We start from the raw sequence: 20015 nt of genomic DNA on the forward strand, positions 1-20015 counted from the left end.
CAGGGCAGGGAAGGGGGTGTGGGGGCGGGCAATTTTCCGCCCCCCCCCCACGTGACTAAATGACCACAGTCCAGGAACATTTGACCCCATACGCCCCCCCGGGCGATACAGCCCCGAAAACAGGCGAACGGGAGTCAGTTATCCAGAACAGACTCCCGATCAACAGTTGAGAGCCAAACGTCTGTGTTTATTCCCAGTAAAATAACGTGACACCAGAAGTGGATTAATCTTATATTTATAGTGGAAAATATTGTCATTGTTATGGTTGGAAGCCTCCCTCAGCCCTGCCTGGCCGGGAGAAGGCAGGGTAGAAATCATATGAAATGAATAAATGAAATAAATGCAACCAATTGGAGCTCTGCATTATTCAGAGCATCGGGGAAGGGGAGGGGGGCATCTCAGTGGCAGAGAAGACTACGTTGAGCGAACTTGTCTGGGGAGAAGATTCCACAGCCACAGGTAAGACCGCCTTTGGGCGCTACCCAGCTAACCTTTGAGCACGTTACACAGACCCTCTAATTCAGGGGTCTGCAACCTGCAGCTCTCCAGATGTTCATGGACTACAATTCCCATCAGCCCCTGCCAGCATGGCCAATTGGCAGGGGCTGCCAGCCAAGTGGCAGGGGCTAATGGGATTTGTAGTCCATGAACATCTGGAGAGCCACAGGTTGCAGACCCCTGCTCTAATTCCTTGCCTTCTCACGTTCGATGACCCCAAGCAGATGTGCTTCTCTGGACTTTAGCATCAGAGCTGGCACCAGACAGCTGAAAGTGACTTCTGTCAGTGTGTCTTTCAGCTGGCTCCATGGTTGCCTTTGCTTTCGAGTTCTCACCTGCCTTAAATTCTGGTGGGCGGGATAGGGGTGAGAAAGGGGGACGCCATAAATGTGTAATATCTTAGGAGGTGGAGACGTTCCATCGGGCCGCTACTTTGACCCACAGGTGAAGTGAATCCCACCTGAAGAAGGGTGAGCGAATGGGGAGGATGGCAGTAGGCTGGAGACGCCAGGAGCAAGCTGTGCCCCCATCTCCTCAAGCCCTTGCCTCAGACCTGGCTGGCACCTGTGCATGTTTGGAAGGTGGTGACTGACAGAAAGCACAGCGCCTTCTCCGACACCACAGTCCCAAGCAGATCTGCCAGAATTTCCGGGGCTCTCCTTTCTTCCTCGCATGGAGACTGGCCTACCACACCCGTGTGGCGTAGTGGTTAAAAGCAGGTCGCTCTCTAATCTGGAGAACCGGGTTTGATGCCCCACCCTGCCACTTGAGCTGTGGAGGCTTATCTGGGGAACCAGATTAGCTCGTGCACTCCCAACACAGGCCAGCTGGGTGACCTTGGGCTAGTCACAGTTCTTAGGCGCTCTCTCAGCCCTACCCACTTCACAGGGTGTTTGTTGTTGTGGGGGGTGGGGGGCGGGAGGAGGAGATTGTAAGCCCCTTTGAGTCTCCTTACAGGAGAGAAAAGGGGGAATTTAAATCCAATTCTTCTTCTTCTTCTTCTTCTTCTTCTTCTTCTTCTTCTTCTTCTTCTTCTTCTTCTTCTTCTTCTCCTTCTTCTTCTTCTTCTTCTTCTTCTTCTTCTTCTTCTTCTTCTTCTTCTTCTTCTTCTTCTTCTTCTATGTGCTTGAGAAAAAGGGCTCAGCATCCTGCTGTCACCTCTGTTCTGACTCAAAGATTCCTGAAACTGCCCTGTCTTCTGCAGTGTCATATCTTGGCCACTGATACCTTGTTTATTCATTTGACTGCATTTCAGAAATATTACCTGTTCAGCACCGGAGCCAGGCCACCAGGAACCAAGGTGTGCCTCCTTCCCTCAGGAGAGGTCGGGCAGGCTGGACTCGAGGGGCTTCCAGGAGACCCACTTTCGAGTCAGAGCCCGTGCTGTTACCTCATCGGTTGACATCACAGAGGTACTTGCACAGCTCACTCCTCCCCCAACCTCCAGCCTCCAGTGCTCCTCAGCTGAAGCACACTTCAGATGCTCAGAGGAGCGCCTCTCACCATGGAGGTGATGAGATACCAGTTCTCCAGGTCGGCCAACAGTTCTGAAGAAAGGTAAGCAAGGAGACTTCAAGGCACCCGACAGACTAGTGAGATCTCCAGGTTACAAGCTTTAGGCACAGGTGTCAAACTCGCGGCCCTCCAGATGTTATGGACTACAGTTCCCATCATCCCCTGCCAGCACAATGCTGGCAGGGGATGGTGGGAACTGTAGTCCATAACATCTGGAGGGCCGCGAGTTTGACACCTGTGCTTTAGAGAGTCAAAACTGAGAGACCAAGGAAGAGAACTTTGTATCTGAAAACTTCTACACTGGAAATCTTAATGGCAACCTCGCTCTTCCACTACAGAGCAGCATGACTACCTGCCTTTGAGCATATTGTGTTTCCTCAGCCTCGACAGCCGGGCTGTTGAAATGAGGAATTAAGTACCCACAAGGTCACAAAATGGTTCGAGTGGCATTCTGTTTCTGTCTGTTTCTTTGGTGATTTCTGGTTCTCTCGTGGTGCGTTTATTGAGCTTGTGACTCTGCCGGCTATTCTGTTTGCAGGGTTCTCACTCACTACAGCGAGGTCTCACTGCTGTTGGAAGACAGGCCCGATTTTCCAGAAGAGCTCCAGGGCGCCAAGAAAGGGATGCTGTACCTCACCCAATACAAAGTAAGAGCGTTAGAGCTTAGCGGGAAGGACATGCCATTGATAAATGGCTGTGGTTCATCTTTTGGCTCTAGGGCCGTGGTGGCGAACCTTTGGCACTCCAGATGTTATGGACTACAACTCCCATCAGCCCCTGCCAGCATGGCCAATTTGCCATGCTGCTCTAGGGCAACCCAAGATGCACATCAGTCGCAAGCTTGCATCCTAGCAGCAGTGGCTTAGGAGGGCCTTACCCTCCACGCATCAGGCACCTTTTGAAAAATTACGTGCACCAATTTTGCACGGCGCAAGGTCAGAGAATGAGGAGGAGAGGAGCTTTTCAGCTGAACATTAGGAAAAAGGTTGTGGCAGAGCAGCTCCTCAGCGCAACCGGCGGACTCGGGAGGTGGCGGGCTGTCCTTCAGAGGTTTTCAAGCAGAGGGTTCCTGGCCACTCGATAGCCACGCTGATTCAATGCCCTTAGGCAGATCGTGAGAGGGAGGGCCGGAAGGGATGAGTCTCAGCGTTGGTGGTCTTTTTTTTTTACATGCCCAGGATAATGCCAGCAGTGGTGTAGTGGGTAAGAGCAGGTGTACTTTAATCTGGAGGAACTGGGTTTGATTCCCCGCTCTGCCGCCTGAGCTGCAGAAGCTTATCTGGGGAATTCAGATTAGCCTGGGCACTCCCACGCACACCAGCTGGGTGACCTTGGGCTACTCACAGCTCTTCGGAGCTCTCTCAGTCCCACCTACCTCACAGGGTGTTTGTTGGGGGGGGGGGGGAAGGGAAAGGAGATTGTCAGCCCCTTTGAGTCTCCTACAGGAGAGAAAGGGGGGGTATAAATCCAACTCTTCTTCATTTTGGGGTCAGGAAGGAATTTTTCTGGCCAGGGATCCTGGAGTTTTTCCACCTTCCTCTGGACACAGAGCAGGGGTCACCGGCAGAGTGGAAGGGCAAGATAGTTGTGAATTTCCTGCATTGGCCGGCCATTGTATGCCCAAGGTCATGCCAGTCACCACTTTGGGGTCAGAAAGGAATTTCCCCCCAGGAATCCTGGATGGTTTTTTGCCTTCCTCTGGGCATAGAGCAGGGGGAAAGGGGGGATAGAGTTATGCCTTTCCTCTGACCTTTCCAAACTTAACGTTTCAATGTATAGCTGCTTCCTGCTCTGTGTTGGAAGGTAGAAGGGTAGAGTGACCTTGGGGATGAGAAGAACAAGGAAGTAGTACCTAAGTGGGAGGGCTCATTTGCTTTCCTGAAGAAGAAACTGACCAAATTACTCTATTCTCATCATTTGGTGAATACCTTCTTGGTGTTTTTTTCCTAGATGATATTCCAGCACAAAGATAAGGGATCGACCATCATTCGTTTCCCACTCCAGCTTCTTGAAGATTGTTTGCTGGAAGATGAGCCTGGTTCTAAACCCCAGTGCATCAAAGGAACCCTGAGTATCTATCTATCTATGTATTTATTGCCCACCTTTCTCACTGAGACTTAAGGCAGAGTAACCAGCCCGCTGTGTGTGTCCACAAACATGCAAAAGGCACTTCCCGAATAGGGGGCTAGAAAGTGGCATAGGAGCAGCAGTGGCGTAGGAGGTTAAGAGCTCATTTTTCTAATCTGGAGGAACCGGGTTTGATTCCCAGCTCTGCTGCCTGAGCTGTGGAGGCTTATCTGGGGAATTCAGATTAGCCTATACACTCCCACACACGCCAGCTGGGTGACCTTGGGCTAGTCACAGCTTCTTGGAGCTCTCTCAACCCCACCTACCTCACAGGGTGTTTGTTGTGAGGGGGGAAGGGCAAGGAGATTGTAAGCCCCTTTGAGTCTCCTGCAGGAGAGAAAGGGGAGATATAAATCCAAACTCTTCTCTTCTTCTCTTCTAGAAAGTGATAGGCAAGGCTCGCAACTTGCAGTAACGTTTTCACAAGGCATCCCAAAGGTCATACATGGAAACAAATTATTTAGCTGAGACAGGGATTGCTCTTGGTGTAGAGGCACAGCGGGAGCCTGTGCAATGAAATGAAAAACTTTCCATATCCCAGCTTGTCTCGTGGGCTCCACCCGCATCCCTTTGAGGAAAACAGCGACTGGGTATTGCCTGCAAAGGCTGCAGCTGCCATAAAGCACACTGCAAAAGAAGAAGAAGAAGAAGAAGAAGAAGAAGAAGAAGCAGAAGCAGAAGCAGAAGCAAGAAGCAAGAAGCAAGAAGCAAGAAGCAAGAAGACAGAGCAGTTGCCAAGGATGTACCCATTTGGGGAGGGGGAGGGAAGGCATGGCATCAATGATATCTCTCATCCTGGATTAAGTTCTCCTGTCTCGTCTTCTTTCTAGCTTCTGGACGGGGAGCGGTGTCCTTCAAGTTAACCTTCTGTCACGGAGCTGCCACCGAATGCCTAAGCATGATTAAAGACCTGTCTGAAGCCGGTGAGTCAACCTAGCTGGATCTCCTCGTTTCAGAGATCTTCTCTGTTCCATTCAGAAGACCAGCTCAGTTCATTGAAGCCTGCGGCCCCAGAGGAAGAGAGTGCTGGAGCTGCTGTCGGCTCTCCCGCAGAACTTTTGTACTGGCACATAAGTGATGTTCCTTTGTGTGTGCACAGAGCACAAAGTTGTATTGTATGCACTGTAGAAAACTTTTGTTTTTATGTATTCTGCCTTGCACTGTTTTAAACAACCATACGCATGATTGTTTTTAAAGATGTGTCTGAAAAACATATTGACCTGACCTTCTATTGCCTTTTACATCTTTCTCCTTACTGGCACACTGTGTTGTCCTATAGTGCCGCAATACAGTTATCCCTTCCACATCACGGGGGCTAGGGACGTGGCACCCCCTCACGATCTTGAAATCTGTGTCAAAAAAATTGACCCTCCCTTTGTACCAGAGAAGTCTGGATTCTCTTTTTCTTTTCTTTTAATGTTTTAAAAGAAATTGTGTATATTTGTGGCATTAAAAGATAAAATACCTTGACATTATACAATGCCATACATATATTTTACGCATTTCTTACGTTTCTAAATTTCTCTTGTGTCGTTTGTGGCTTCCACAAAACTCCCCCCCAAATTCCCATTTAGTCTCTTACGTCAACCCACAACGCATCAAAACTGTGATGTGGAAAGCCGCCGTGGGGAAAAGATAACTAGACGATCTGTCCCGCTGTCGTAAAAAAAAGACAAGAAAGTGAAACTAAAAAAAAACCCATTTTGACACGTAAGCAGAGGTGGGATCCAGCAGGTTCTCACCAGTTCCTGAGAGTGGGTTACTGATTATTTGTGTGTGCCGAGAGGGGGTTACTAATTGGGTCTGCTTTTCCGTTAGAAATTCCATTCGGTCCAAAAATCATAAAGTCCTGTTGTTTCCTATGTGGCTGCTTAGTGAAGGTAGAAAAAAAAAGCGTGGATAATTCTCTCCCTATTGTTGGCCTGTTTTAAGAAACATGTTTTAGGAAATATGGTAAAAGTTCCTTGTTTAAGGAAAAGTATCCCTTCTTTGATTTCTAGAAACAAAATTAAGTATTTGAAAGTATTAAGTATTTGACAGGCAGTCATTTAGAGGAGAAGTAGTTGTTTCTGTCGGCAGTAGACGATAGGACTTGCTATAATGAGTTTAAATTATGGATAGAAAGATACCAGCTGGAAATTAGGAACTTTTTTTTTACAGTAAGAATTTTTTACAGTAACAGAGAAATTATTAATGCCCCGCCCCTGGAATGCCCTGCCACGCCCCCATCGTGCCCCGCCCAGCCCCATTGGCGCTACGCCACTGTTTGAATCCCACCACCATGGGAACCTGTTACTAAAAATTTTGGATCCCACCGCTGCACGTAAGATATTATTTTCCCATTTGTGCCTCTTAACAGACATGTTGAGGGAAGGCAGGAATCTCCAGGAATACCCCACTGCCTCCATCTACACGTATGCCCACCCTGGAGCACCTCGGTCAGCTCGTAAGTATGCACAAAAACATGGTTTCCCGTAGGGTACTGCATGCCACCGGGCCTCTCTTTGCACCAGGGATGCTGTAACACGGGGTTCCCTAACCTTTTTGGCGTAATGGTTAAGAGCAGGTGTACTCTAAACTGGAGAACTGGGTTTGACTCCCCACTTGAGCTATGGAGGCTTATCTGGTGAACTAGATTAGCTTGTGCATTCCAACACATGCCAGCTGGGTGACCTTGGGCTCGTCACAGAGCTCTCTCAGCCCCACCTGCCTCACAGGGTGTTTGTTGTGAGGGGGGAGGGAAAGGAGATTGACAGCCCCTTTGAGTCTCCTGCAGAAGAGAAAGGGGGGATATAAATCCAAACTCTTCTCCTTTTTGATCCTGAGGGCACAGCAATAAAATGGCTGCCGCAAGAGACAGAACCAGCTACAAAATTATGGCCACCGCTTAACTTCAGTATTTCAGTGACAGATCTTTGTGCTGAGGTGGCAGCTGCTGCCAAAGCCATGTTTTTTTTAAAAAAATCTGCCCAGCCAGTCAACTCTCCATCAGCCAATCAGAAGCTTTGCTGGGCAAAAGCCTACCTGGCCACACCCACTTCCTCAGAACACTCGGCAGGTGCCAGAAAAGGAGTTAGCTCCGTGGCGCCCACCGGCAGCAAATTGAGGACCCTTGTTGTACATGTTGGAGACCCCTGTTGTAACACAGTGAACTTCCTGGGAATAAAAACATTGGGGGATGGTGGACGACTTTATCGGCCCATTGATCTATCCTTTTTCACAATGGCCAACCAGATTTGGAGCCGAGGCGAAGCGGTTTCACTGGAACCAGGTGTCGTAAAGGCTTCGCAGAGGAGGAGAAAGATTTGAATGGGGAAAGAGAGAAAGGAATACTCGCGGCCCTCCAGATGTTATGGACTACATGATGCTGTCAGAGGATGATGGGAACTGTAGTCCATAGCATCTGGAGGGCTGCGAGTTTGACACCTATGAGTAGGTCATCCTGAATGTATTTCTCCTTCCTGCCAGTTTCTGAGAAGCTTCTTCTTTTGCGGTCACAGGTTCCCTCAACACGTTCCCACTGTGGCCGCCCCCATACCCTGGCCCACCGGACCTCCCCCCTCCTTATTCTGAAGTGCAAGCGACACCCCTGCGAGGGAACCAAGGATCAGGTAAGTGAGCCACGCGGCTCATCGGGCACTCCCTTTCCTCTTTTTCGACATTGACAGCGGCAGCAAAATCAGAACAAAGAGCACATGGAGAAGGCAAGGGAGGGAGACCAAGGCAAAGGCCAATCCCCACACATGCTTGTGAACACGCAGGTCAGAACCTCCCCTTCGGACTGCAGGAGGGGAGAATCACGTTGTCATGGCACAGGGGATTCTGGTGATGCTGGTAAGCCTGACCCAGGAATGTGGCGCTTGATGAGAAAACCCCTTCCTGCCACCATTAATGAACCTCCTCGTCGTGACCCAATTCAGAATCCTGCTCCTCTGATATGCCAGGTACGACTCTGCCATAGGGATGCCCGGCTGCAGGTGGAATCTGAGGATCCCACGGAATGACGGGGAAAGGAGGAAGGGAAAGAAGCTTGTCAGCCACCTTGAGTCTCCTTGCAGGAGAGAAAGGTCGGGTATAAATCCAAACTCTTCTTCTTCTTAACGCTGGGGACTTTTGGCTTATTTGTGTTAAAGACCAAGTTCCCCTGGATGCTTTGGAGGAGAAGAAGAGTTTGGATTTATACCCCACCTTTCTCTCCTGCAAGGAGACTCAAGGTGGCTTTCAAACTCCTTTCCCTTCCTCTCCGCACAACAGACACCTGGGGAAGCAGGTGGGGCTGAGAGAGTTCAGAGAGAACTGGGACTAGCCCAAGGTCACCCAGCAGGAATGCAGGAGTGCGGAAACACATCCGGTTCACCAGTTAAGCCTCTGCCACTCAGGTGGAGGAGTGGGGAATCATACCCCACTGAGGTCCTTGACCTCCCTATCTTCACCCTCAAATCTCCAAGAGATTCCCAGACTGGATCTGGCCACCCTACTCCCCTGTCCCACTGAGCCAGTGGAGAATGAGGAAAGAGAAGTGAATGGGGGTGAGAGAGACCCAAAGACAGAAGGGAAGTAGCTGAAAGAAAGCTGCACACATCTTACAGTGTGTTGCTGGGCTCTGTTCCTTCTCACAGCGTTTTATAGATGCTTCTCTTGGTGTTTACAGTGTTCTCTAAGCCGTAGCATAGACGGATGTTTAGCCTGATCCGTTTTCAAGTTGTAAATGAGTAGCCCTGACACAGGGACGAATGTAAACCTGTGGAGTAAAATTTGTCGTACACATTCTTACACGAGATCAGAAACGATGATGAAAACAAGCAGAGAAGAGACGGTGAGAAAAGCAGTGCGCTAATTAAAGTACTCGTCACCGTTTCCTTCACAGCAGCTCATAGTTCATATTGAGAATGGCAAAAGGCAACTCATTTAAATAAAACTCCGGGGGGGGGGGGCTGCCACTCAAGCCCCATTGAATAAAACTGTCTTGCCTGGTCTAGTGTTCACCCCGTGTCTTCTCTCCTTCCACTTGCTAGAAATCCAAGAGGGCTGCTGCCATTGCAGAAGGCAACAAATCCAGAATCAAATGGGCAGGCAGGACTAAGGACCGACCAGCGCAGAAAGGTACCTCTCTCGAAACCATAGTTTTCCTCTTTCTCCCTTCTTTGCAATTCCCTAGGGCAGGGGTCTGCAACCTGCGGCTCTCCAGATGTTCATGGACTACGATTGGCCATGCTGGCAGGGGCTGATGGGAACTGTACTCCATGAACATCTGGAGAGCCGCAGGTTGTAGACTCCTGCCCTAGTGGCATAGGAGCAGCAGTGGCGTAGTGGTTAAGAGCAGGTGCATTCTAATCTGGAGGAACCGGGTTTGACTCCCTGCTCTGCCACCTGAGCTGTGGAGGCTTCTCTGGGGAATTCAGATTAGCCTCTGCACTCCAACTCAGCTGGGTGACCGTGGGCTAGTCACAGTTCTTCTGAGCTCTCTCAGTCCCACCCACCTCACAGGGTGTTTGTTGTGAGGGGGGGAAGGGAAAGGAGTTTGTAAGCCCCTTTGAGTCTCCTTACAGGAGAGAAAGGGGGGATATAAGTCCAACTCTTCTTCTTCTCCTAGTAGGGCTTCAAACACACCCTTGCGCTAAAATCGCAAAGAGGCCCTGAGCTACCCTTTGCCATCTGCATTTGCACACCAAGATAGACGTGGAATATTTCACCAGATGAACCGGCTTAGCTGGTAGCTGCTGCCCAAAATCCTAGGCTGGGGAAGGTTTTGTGGAACTCCCTGCCACACGATCCAGTAACGGCCACAAGCTTAGATGGAAAAGAGTGGGGCACAGCCTCTGGTTATCAGAGGCATGGAAGGCTGTGATTGCTGGCTCTCTGTCTGCTGTCTGCTGTTGGAAACCAGATGCTGGCTTGGAGGGATCACTGCTTGCCCTGACATTTGGCTCCTGAGGATCTTCAGTAGATACCAGAGAGCAAAATTGGGACATCACCTTGCAGAGAAGCCTGTGCCCAGTCCCAGAACTGCATCCCCCACGCCTGGCTGCCGACTGACCATTCTGGCCTGACTCCTAGAGCTTCACCTTTGCCCTGCAGATGGGAACACGGTGGCCACTGTTCCCTGTGTCACGATAAGTGTGATTTTTCTGGGTTTCCGGAGATATGTATGCAAGCCTGGTAAAGCACACTTAATATTGGGGGCTTTTTGCTTATTTGTGTTTAAAAAATAGGCTTCTAGCTGCTCCCTGCTTTATCCCATGGCAATGCTGGCGTCCTGTCTTGTGCCACGTAAAGTGTGCTGTGCCACCTCCCTCCACCTGTGCCCACGTTCACCTGGGGGTTTTCTTGTCCCGAAGCCATCTTTGTCCCAGGAACTGTAGGCAGACACAAGGACACCTGAAATTGACCTCTTCTCCTGCCAGTGTAAATTTTATACTGGGCCACAGTTATCTAATCTGACTGGAAAACACACCTCGTTCCTAGAACCAAAGGTCTGGATAAAAATTGCAACTGCAGGTTGCTTTTGGGGGTAATGGCAGAGCTTAGACAACATCGATTGTCCCAGAGGGGTTTACATAAATTTCCACAAACTTCCTTAAAACTGAGTTGGAAAGACCGTCTGTGTTTTCCATACCTTCACACCTGTCTTGTGTTCATCTAGCTGAGACTGAGTTTCTTCCCACTTAACCCTGATTGGCCTTCCAAAATAGAGCTGAAGAACCAACAGGTGGGTTTGAGGTTTCTGTCGCTCAGACATTTCTGCCGCTCAACATCATAGTCTAAACCAGTTGTTTTTTTGAAAGGAACCTGGTGGCTGACCACAAGGCGCCTGTCACCCTGTCCATCAGGTAGCTAAGACGTCAGTATTATTTCAGCTGGTTCCGAAAGTGCCGCTGTTGTACGTTCATCGTGTCTTTCCCCCTTATTTTCCAGGTGCCGTGCGAACGAGGATTTCCTTTAAGTGCGTGAATTCATAACAATTAAAATTCGTTATTGGCTTATCAGATTTTTTTTAGTCTGCTTTTTTGGTGGGTTTCCTTTTCTTTCTCGGGTCATGGCTGTTCAGGTGATCGGGAGCAAGGAAAGAAATTCAGCAGTGACCATTAGAGCTGTGGGGTTCTCTAAAGTTTGCAACCAACAGGCACCTGTTGCAGCGTTGCACATTTGGAAAGGAGATGACTGGAAATGGGAAATCACAGGAGTGCTTCTCTTAAGTGTCACATGACAGAGATAACGGACGCGACCAAAGAGCGTGGGTCGATAGCTGAGAATCCCTATGTCTCTCTGGCTTTTGGGATGCAATACCTGTACTAATTTGGGATGGTGACCCCCCCTGCCCCTGCCTAGTGGGAAGAGGAAAGAAGGTGTTTGGAGCCAGTTTGGAGTTTAAATTGGAGGGTCTGGAAGCAAAGTCAGCTGGCTTTGAGACCTTAATGTAGGGTTAAGTAGATTTGCTGCCTGCTGCGAGGGCATTGATTTTCTTCCATTTAAGTTCTGCTTCTATACATATTAGTGGAGTTGGTTCATTTAATACTATCAGATACCCAGAGTAATTCATGGTTCTCACTGATAGAGAGGAAGATCGAATCAATTGGTATACCTCTTGACTCCCTTCTACCTTTAACTTGTTCAGAATCGTATAAATTATTAAAACAAAAATTGTTGGTGAGAGAATGGAACTATTTAACTCTGGCAGCGAGGAAAACTTGTTCACCTTTACATCTATCAATCCCCTTACAACAGTGGTGGCGAACCTTTGGCATTCCAGATGTTATGGACTACAATTCCCATCAGCCCCTGCCAGCATGGCCATTTGGCCATGCTGGCAGGGGCTGATATGAATCCCTGCTATCTAGTATAAGGATTATCCTAACTTTATAACAGAATGGCCTCCTATTTGTATCATCTGCCCAATCCAGACCAGAGAAGAGTTTTTTCACTCGCTCGCTTCAATGTTTTCCCTTCAGCCATACTACAAGGTAGATATGACAATATAGAAATGTGCAAAAGGGTGTGCTCATGTGATGCAAATCAATCAGAAACATGAACTCACCAATTGTTCTGTTGTCCCAAATCGGCAAGCATTAGAGTCAAATACTCTAGGTTGCTTTCTATGATACCTAGCGAGCTGGATGAACTAAGCAGACTATTGTTTTTATTAAATAACTCTGATGCTACAATCTGTAAAATGACTGTGAACTTTCTGCTGGAAATATCCCATATCCCATAAGCACCAGCATGTAAACTTCATTTGCTATATGTGGCAAGTTTGCATTTTGATGTGATTTTGATGCGATTTTCATATCGTTTATGCCAAATAAAGGCTGAATGAAATGAAAGTATTAGTGGAGTAAATCTTATCAAGACACCCCAAGTCTCCAGCGTGGTGTAGTAGTTAAGAGCGAGGGACTCTAATCTGGAGAACCAGGTTCGATTCCCCCGCTCTTCCACGTGAATCCTGCCGAGTGGCCTTGGACCAGTCCCAGTTCTCTCGGAACTCTCTCAGCCCTACCTACCTCACAAGGTGTCTGTTGTGGGGAGAAGGAGGTGGTTGTAAGCCACTTTGAGACTCCTTGAAGGTTGGGAAAAAGCAGGGTATAAAAACACACACTACAACCACTTCTACTCTCTCATTCAATGAAAAATGGAATATTATGGCACTGCCTGTACAAACTTGTCTTTGATTTATAGGCCTCTCTTCCCCAGCAACACGTTCAATGCTCAGCAAGCAGGGAGTGCCTAACAACAGTGATCCAAATTGTGGGGAGGTACCCATGTTTCCCCGAAAATAAGACAGGGTCTTATATTAGTTTTTGCTCCAAAAGATGTGTTGGGGCTTATTTTCAGGGGATGTCTTATTTTTTTTCCCCATGATTTTGCGCCCCCCACATGACCAGATCAGCTGCACCGGGGAATCTGGAACTAGGGTGGTGAGAACCACAAAGGATTGCGAAGAGCTCCAAGTGGACCTTGATAAATTAGGTGAGTGGGCTCCAGAAATGGCAAATGCAGTTCAATGTAGCTAAATGTAAAGTGATGCACATAGGGGCAAAAAATCCAAACTTCACGCCCTGCGCTTCAGTTACAGGGGTCAGTGCTATCAGTCACAGACCAGGAAAGGGATTTGGGCGTCTTTGTTGATAGTTCCATGGGAATGTCAACTCAATGCATGGCAGCTGTGAAAAAGGAAAACTCTATGCTGGGGATAATTAGGAAAGGAGTTGATAATAAAACTGCAAGGATTGTCATGCCCTTATATATATAAGGCAGAGTAGATGCGACCACACTTGGAGTCCTGTGTGTTCCAGTTCTGGTCGCCCACATCTCAAAAAAAAGGATATCGAAGAGTTAAGAAAAGAAGAGGTGCAAGAGAAAGAGCAACAAAAGGTTGGATTGAGGGGACTGGAGCACCTTCCCTATGAGGAGAGACCTGCAGCGTTTAGGACTCTTTAGTTTGGAAGAGGACGTCTGAGGGGATATGATTGGGAAGTCTGTAAAAAAAAATTATGCATAGGGTAGAAAATGCTGAGCCAGAGAGAAATTTTTTCTCTCTTTCTCTCACAATCTTTACTAGAACCAGGGGCATTCATTGCCAGAAAATGCTGGGGGGGAAGAATTAGGACTAATAAAAAAGGAAACACTTCTTCCATAGCGTGTGATTGAAGGTGTTTGGAATATGCTGCCACAGGGAGGGTGGTGATGGCCACTCACCTGGATAGCTTTAAAAAGGGCTTGGACAGATTTATGGAGGAGAAGTCGATCTATGGCTACCAATCTTGATCCTCCTTGATCTGAGATTGCAAATGCCTTAGCAGACCAGGTGCTCAGGAGCAGCAGCAGCAGCAGAAGGCCATTGCTTTCACCTCCTGCATGTGAGCTCCCCAAGGCACCTGGTGGGCCACTGCGAGTAGCAGAATGCTGGACTAGATGGACTCTGGTCTGATCCAGCAGGCTAGTTCTTATGTTCTTATGTTCTTAGGGCTTATTTTTGGAGTAGGCCTTATATTTCAAGCATCCTCCAAAAATCCCAAAAAATCATGCTAGGGGTAGGTCTTGTTTTGGGGGGAAACGGGTATATGCCCTGCTCAGACTAAGAACCTCATGTTTGCCCTTCACAGGAGGAGTCTTAAATTAGTTTTGGTAGCACTTAAGGCACAGGTGTCAAACTCACGGCCCTCCAGATGTTATGGACTACAGTTCCCATCATCCCCTGCCAGCCGCGATGCTGGCAGAAGGGGGGGATGATAAGGCTGTAATCCCTTTAACAATCTGGAGGCTTCTGTGACACCACTGTGCTACTAAAGCTACATTCCTAGAATTGTGAACTTCATTCAGTCGCTCATCTCTTTAAAGACTTATCAGCTGAATGAGTATGAATGGCCTCCACTGGGAAGCAGTGTGTTCAAGGTGATGTCAGGTAATCGGGCAGGTTTGATTGTAAAGTGTCACACAAGTCATTGTGACATTTCATCAGGTGGGGTGTGTGGTTGACACCAGATGTCTTTTGCTTGATTTTTGGGTTTCAGCAAAGTTGGGCGAAGACTTTAAGCCGGGGATTAATCACACTTGATGAAATTCTTCCGCACTAACAAATTCCTTTCCATCCCTACTTGCCCCCCCCCCCCCCAGCGTTTTTCAACAGAACACTTTATGGCTGTTCCACACCTTTGTGACTTGGCTAGCTCTGCACCGCTTTACAAAACAGCCAGTGGCTGTGCTTGGCCAAAAGGACTCTAGAAGATCTGGATCCCCAAAAGTCAACCGGAACAAGGTAAGCGTTTTGTTGTTGGTTGCACAGATCCAGGTTTCGCCCTGGATCTTCCATATAGTGGAGATATCCCAGTGTCAGGATGCTTGCTTGCTTGCTTGCTTGCTTGCTTGCTTTATCTATCTATCTATCTATCTATCTATCTATCTATCTATCTATCTATCTATCTATCTATCTATCTATCTATCTATCTATCTATCTATCTATCTATCTATCTATCTATCTATCTATCTATCTATCTATCTATCTATCTATCTATCTATTTATTTATTTCACTTTTATACCGCCCTCCCCCGGAGGGCTCAGGGCGGTTTACAGCACCAACAAACAAATAGAAACAAAATAAATACAAAGTTAAGAGTTAAAATGCAGCATTCAATTATCACACCCAATTAAAATAGATGGCATCCGACTATTAAAACTCCTCTTAAAAGGGGAACAGTGGGTCTTAGATTGTTTCGGGCACCCACATCAGCAGCTGGTCTCCCCAAAGGCCCAGTGGAATAGCTCAGTCTTGCAGGCCCTGCGGAACTCGTTGAGGTCCCTCAGGGCTCGGACAGCTGGAGGGAGAGCATTCCACCAGGTAGGGGCCAGGGCCATAAAAGCCCTGGCCCTTGGGAGAGGAAGGGGGCCAGTCACCAGGCCTGGCAGAGATGGAAAAACGCAACCCGGGTTACATGGGCCACCTGGGTCTCCATTGAAAGAGACGAATCCAGGTGGACCCCCAGGCTGCGAACTGAGGGGGTCGGTGGGTGCTTTGTGGGTGCTGGGGCTGCTTAGCACTTTGGGCTTTTGGGGGGATGGGAACGTTGTTCACTGTCTGTTCACACTTCATTTCTTACAGCTCCTACCACCAGGTAGGACGACCTGGAAAAAAACTATTCGGAAACTTCATCTGGTTTCAAATACAGATTGCGTCCAAGTGACCACAATAGATAACACATCTTCCCTGCTTTAAAAGTCCCGTTGGGTGCCAGTTTCTTTTCGGAACTGCCTCTTATCTTGAAAGTCCTCAGCACTGTGGGAGGGACCAGGGTACACGAAAGCTTGCCGGGTTTTAGAGGATCACACCCAACAAGATTTTAGCCAGAGGTCCGGCTGTGAGCTTTCACTGAGTGGAAGTGGAGGAAACAGCTACTGGTGAACGGGGCCTTTTCTGTTCTGGCACCTCAACTTCTCTTCTGTATGTAGCTGGTGCCAGATTTTGTTGTCATTCACAGCAAAAAAGTTCATCTTCTCTTGGTCACTTGTTTAACTAGTTTTAGCTGAGTAATATTCAGTCGATTGATTTTTGTAGTTTCTGCCCTGATGTAAAATCTGCTGCACTATATATAGACAAATACACTGATAGCTTTAGGATTGCTGTTCACAACAGGAAGTCAATTGTCGCTGCTTATTGCTATTTTACATTGGCTGAATTGCGACGGGATATTTTTATTTCATGCTGCTCTTTTGTGAGACAGACTTTGATGCTGTCAGCTGTTTTAAGTGATCTTTTATTGAGAGCTGCTTTAAGAGATTGTTTCAAGGAGAAGAAGGTAAAAGTCTGTTAAAGAAATCGTTTGGAAGCTGTGTACTCCCGTATTCTCCCTTTGGAACACATATTCTGTTTGTGGATCTGTCCAATCTCTCCTGGTTAATGGCAGCTTTGCACTAGTATTTCTTAATTTTTTTTGTTTTTGTTTTTGTTTTATTTTGTAAGCTGCCTCAGGCAGGCTCTTGAAGAGAAGCCAGCGTACAAGTTTTGCCATTCCCCATTTTGTCCTCACAACAGCCCTGGGAAATAGATTAAGCTAGAAGAAGAAGAAGAAGAAGAAGAAGAGGAAGATGAAGAAGAGGAAGAAGAAGAAGAAGAGGAGGAGGAGGAGGAGGAGTTGTTTGGATTTATATTCCCCCCTTTCTCTCCTGTAGGAGACTCAAAGGGGCTTACAATCTCCTTACCCTTTCCCCTTCACAACAAACACCCTGTGAGGTAGGTGGGGCTGAGAGAGCTCCAAAGAACTGTGACTAACCCAAGGCCACCCAGCTGGAATGTGTGGGAGTGCACAGGTTAATCTGAATTCCCCAGATAAGTCTCCACAGCTCAAATGGCAGAGCGGGGAATCAAACCCGGTTCCTCCAGATTAGAATGCACCTGCTCATAACCACTACGCCACTGCAACTCCTAAGGGAGAGCTAGGGGGGAAATGGCTTGCCCCAGATCATCCAGCAAGCTTTGGGACAGAGGTGACAGGGTTTTCAACCCAGGTGTAGATTTTAGTATGATACTTCAACTACTACAGGTACGCCAGTATCTTTCTTTTCACAAGGGGGCGGGGTTTCAACCTGGCAAAATCAACCCTCCGCCATTATTTCATCTGCAATACGTCTGTCATCTCCATACGTATCCCAAAGCACAGATGCGGTCTCACCTAACAAAATTGTTGCGTAACAGCTACAAATGCAATTGGAAGGAACAGAAATGTCACGGGCCGATGCGCACCTCCGCCCTGCGTAAGAAAAACTTAAACGACGCGACTGCGTGTTTTAAAAATGCCCAGCCGTTTATCTTTTTTTTTTTTAACTTCGTAACAATATTACAAGGAATTGGGGAAGGGGAGGCACGAAGGTCCCTGCTGACTCAGGGTCTTTTTCCGCTCGCCGAGATTGATTACGACTTGTGTCAATATGTACTTAGCGCCTGCGCGATTGTTTGCCTTTCTCATTTCTCCCTTTCAATCTATAATTTCCAAGAACAGAGCACTAAAATAGAGGGAGGGAAAAAAAACTAAATTAAATAGAAGAAAAATCAGGGGAGAGGGTGAAGGCAAAGAGGGGTGAAAAACTCAGGGGAATAAAGGCATACCAAAGTCCTTCTGCGTTGGTGTCTTTTTTTTCCTGGGACGCTCTTCTTGTATGTGCATTTTTCTCCAATCTGGCCAATGTTTGGAGAAGCTCTGTCAAAGCAAATAAAGAGCGCCGTTGTCTGTTACCAGAGTGGCTGCATCTTGCCCTCTTTTGACAAGCCAGAAGTCTTTTGTCAGGCAGTACAGATCAAGAAATAGCTGTGCCTTGGGCCTGGAAGCACTGGAAAACATCTTTTTATCAATCAAAACGAGTCCCATGAGTGACTTGGTTGAATTAAGAACATAAGAACATAAGGAAGAGCATGCTGGATCAGACCAGAGTCCCTCTAGTCCAGCACTCTGCTACTCGCAGTGACCCACCAGGTGCCTTTGGGAGCTCACAGGCAGGAGGTGAAAGCAATGGCCTTAAGAACATAAGAAAGAGCCTGCTGGATCAGACCAGAGTCCATCTAGTCCAGCACTCTGCTACTCGCAGTTGGGAAACACTTCTTCATAAAGAACATGTATTTTAATTGTGGCATATACTGATCAAAGAACATAAGAACATAAGAACTAGCCTGCTGGATCAGACCAGAGTCCATCTAGTCCAGCTCTCTGCTACTCGCAGTGGCCCACCAGGTGCCTTTGGGAGCTCACGTGCAGGAGGTGAAAGCAATGGCCTTCTGCGGCTGTTGCTCCCGATCACCTGGTCTGTTAAGGCATTTGCAATCTCAGATCAAAGAGGATCAAGATTGGTAGCCATTATAGTCAAATGTGTCAAATGTGTTTATAGTCAAATGTGGTAGTAAGCTCTCAGAATGGGCCCCCAGGATGTAGTTTCAGGCCACCTTCTTACCGTGGCATGTCGATATCTTGGGCAGTTGGGATTTTCGCTGGGTGCCTGATGCTAAACAGGGCAGGCCATCTGACATGGCGGCGGCTGGGAGAATGTGGCACTGTCAAGGTGTCCCGCTAAAAAGGCCTGCGTTTCCTCCCAAGTCCCGCACTGGTAGACATTTGCAGAAAAAGCCGTGGAAGACTCCTTTCTCCACTGCAATCGATGCCCAGCACCACTGCCTCCTCGTGCCATGGTGGCGAACCTTTGGCACTCCAGATGTTATGGACTACAATTCCCAACTGGCCATGCTGGCAGGGGCTGATGGGAATTGTAGTCCATAACATCTGGAGTGCCAAAGGTTCGCCACCACTGTCCTAGTGCCGTGTTTTGGATCTCTTCTCACACATATATCTGCTTTCATTCTCAGATCATTGGAGAAAGACCGTCTGTTTAGAGAACAAGAAAGACCGGCAACCGGGCCTTTTGGGTGGCTGCCCCAACGCTGTGAATTGTGGTCCAAGAGTAGCTTGCTCTTCAGCAAACTTTGGAGGACCCTGAAGCCACAACACATTCTTCAGACCTTTCTCGATACCCTTTTTTTAAAAAGAATGACTGATGGCGTCTTGATCGAAGTTATTGTGATTGTAATGCAACTGTGTTGGGATGATTCTGCTGTCTGGTGCTCTGAGAGTATTGTTGTTTTCTCAAAGCAAACTAACAGGAACATACTCCTTGTCCAAGCCTTCTTTTCGGTGGCCTGCATTTTGTACATGTCACGGTGGAAGGAAAGAGATTCCTCAGCCCTTCCAAGGCTGTTTCCCGTGGGTCCTCCTTTTAGAATTTTTACTTGGTGCTCCTTTTAGAATGGAACTTCCATGTTCAGAGACAGCGTAACTCTGAATGGAGAGCAGAAGCAAGGTTTTGACCTGTGTGCCTTCTGCGGGGAGCCCTGTTGGACCAGTTGTTGAATCGAAGGATCTCATCCTACAGAGCTCTCCTCCTGTCTCTATTTTAGCGCATCGTCTCTGAGTCCTTCCCGGTTTGTCAGCAGCCTTTGGAATTTCTTGTCAGGGCCATGGCACTCTGTTTGCAGAATCCCTTAAGTTCAGTCCCCCCGGCAGCTTCAGATAAACGCTGGAGCAAATAGCAGACCTGGGTAGCAGATCTGGGCACGACCTCTGGTGGAGGTCTTGAAGAGCGACGACCAGCCAGGCCAGAGATCTGGCTAGGCTCAATACACCAGTGGTCTGAGTTAGAAACCTTGGTGTAAACAGTTGAACACTGGGAGCAGTTCTCCTGCCTCCCTTGTTCTGTCATAACACTGCTTGTTTTGGTAGCTGAACGGTTGCTTGACGTTCCTGACCAGCACCAGAAGGGTTAAGAAAACAGCCCTGGCTGGACAAGCCTCAAAGCAGTTGCTGTAACCCTTCATTATCAGTAGGGGGGAAATGCAGACGGCAGA

At 48.0% G+C, this 20015-nt stretch overlaps 1 protein-coding gene across 1 annotated transcript; it reads left to right on the top strand.

The window, feature by feature from the left end:
- The first annotated feature begins 1942 nt into the window (after positions 1-1942).
- Positions 1943-9245, top strand: LOC125431722 (WW domain-binding protein 2-like). Its single transcript, XM_048494774.1, has 7 exons — positions 1943-2055; positions 2552-2660; positions 3964-4084; positions 4971-5063; positions 6500-6586; positions 7641-7751; positions 9156-9245. The coding sequence occupies exons 1-7, from the start codon at positions 1979-1981 to the stop codon at positions 9221-9223; spliced, it is 666 nt and encodes a 221-aa protein (XP_048350731.1). The 5' UTR covers positions 1943-1978; the 3' UTR covers positions 9224-9245.
- The last annotated feature ends 10770 nt before the right edge of the window (positions 9246-20015 follow it).

The sequence above is a fragment of the Sphaerodactylus townsendi genome, linkage group LG04 (genome assembly GCF_021028975.2).
Source record: "Sphaerodactylus townsendi isolate TG3544 linkage group LG04, MPM_Stown_v2.3, whole genome shotgun sequence".
NCBI lineage: Eukaryota > Metazoa > Chordata > Lepidosauria > Squamata > Sphaerodactylidae > Sphaerodactylus > Sphaerodactylus townsendi.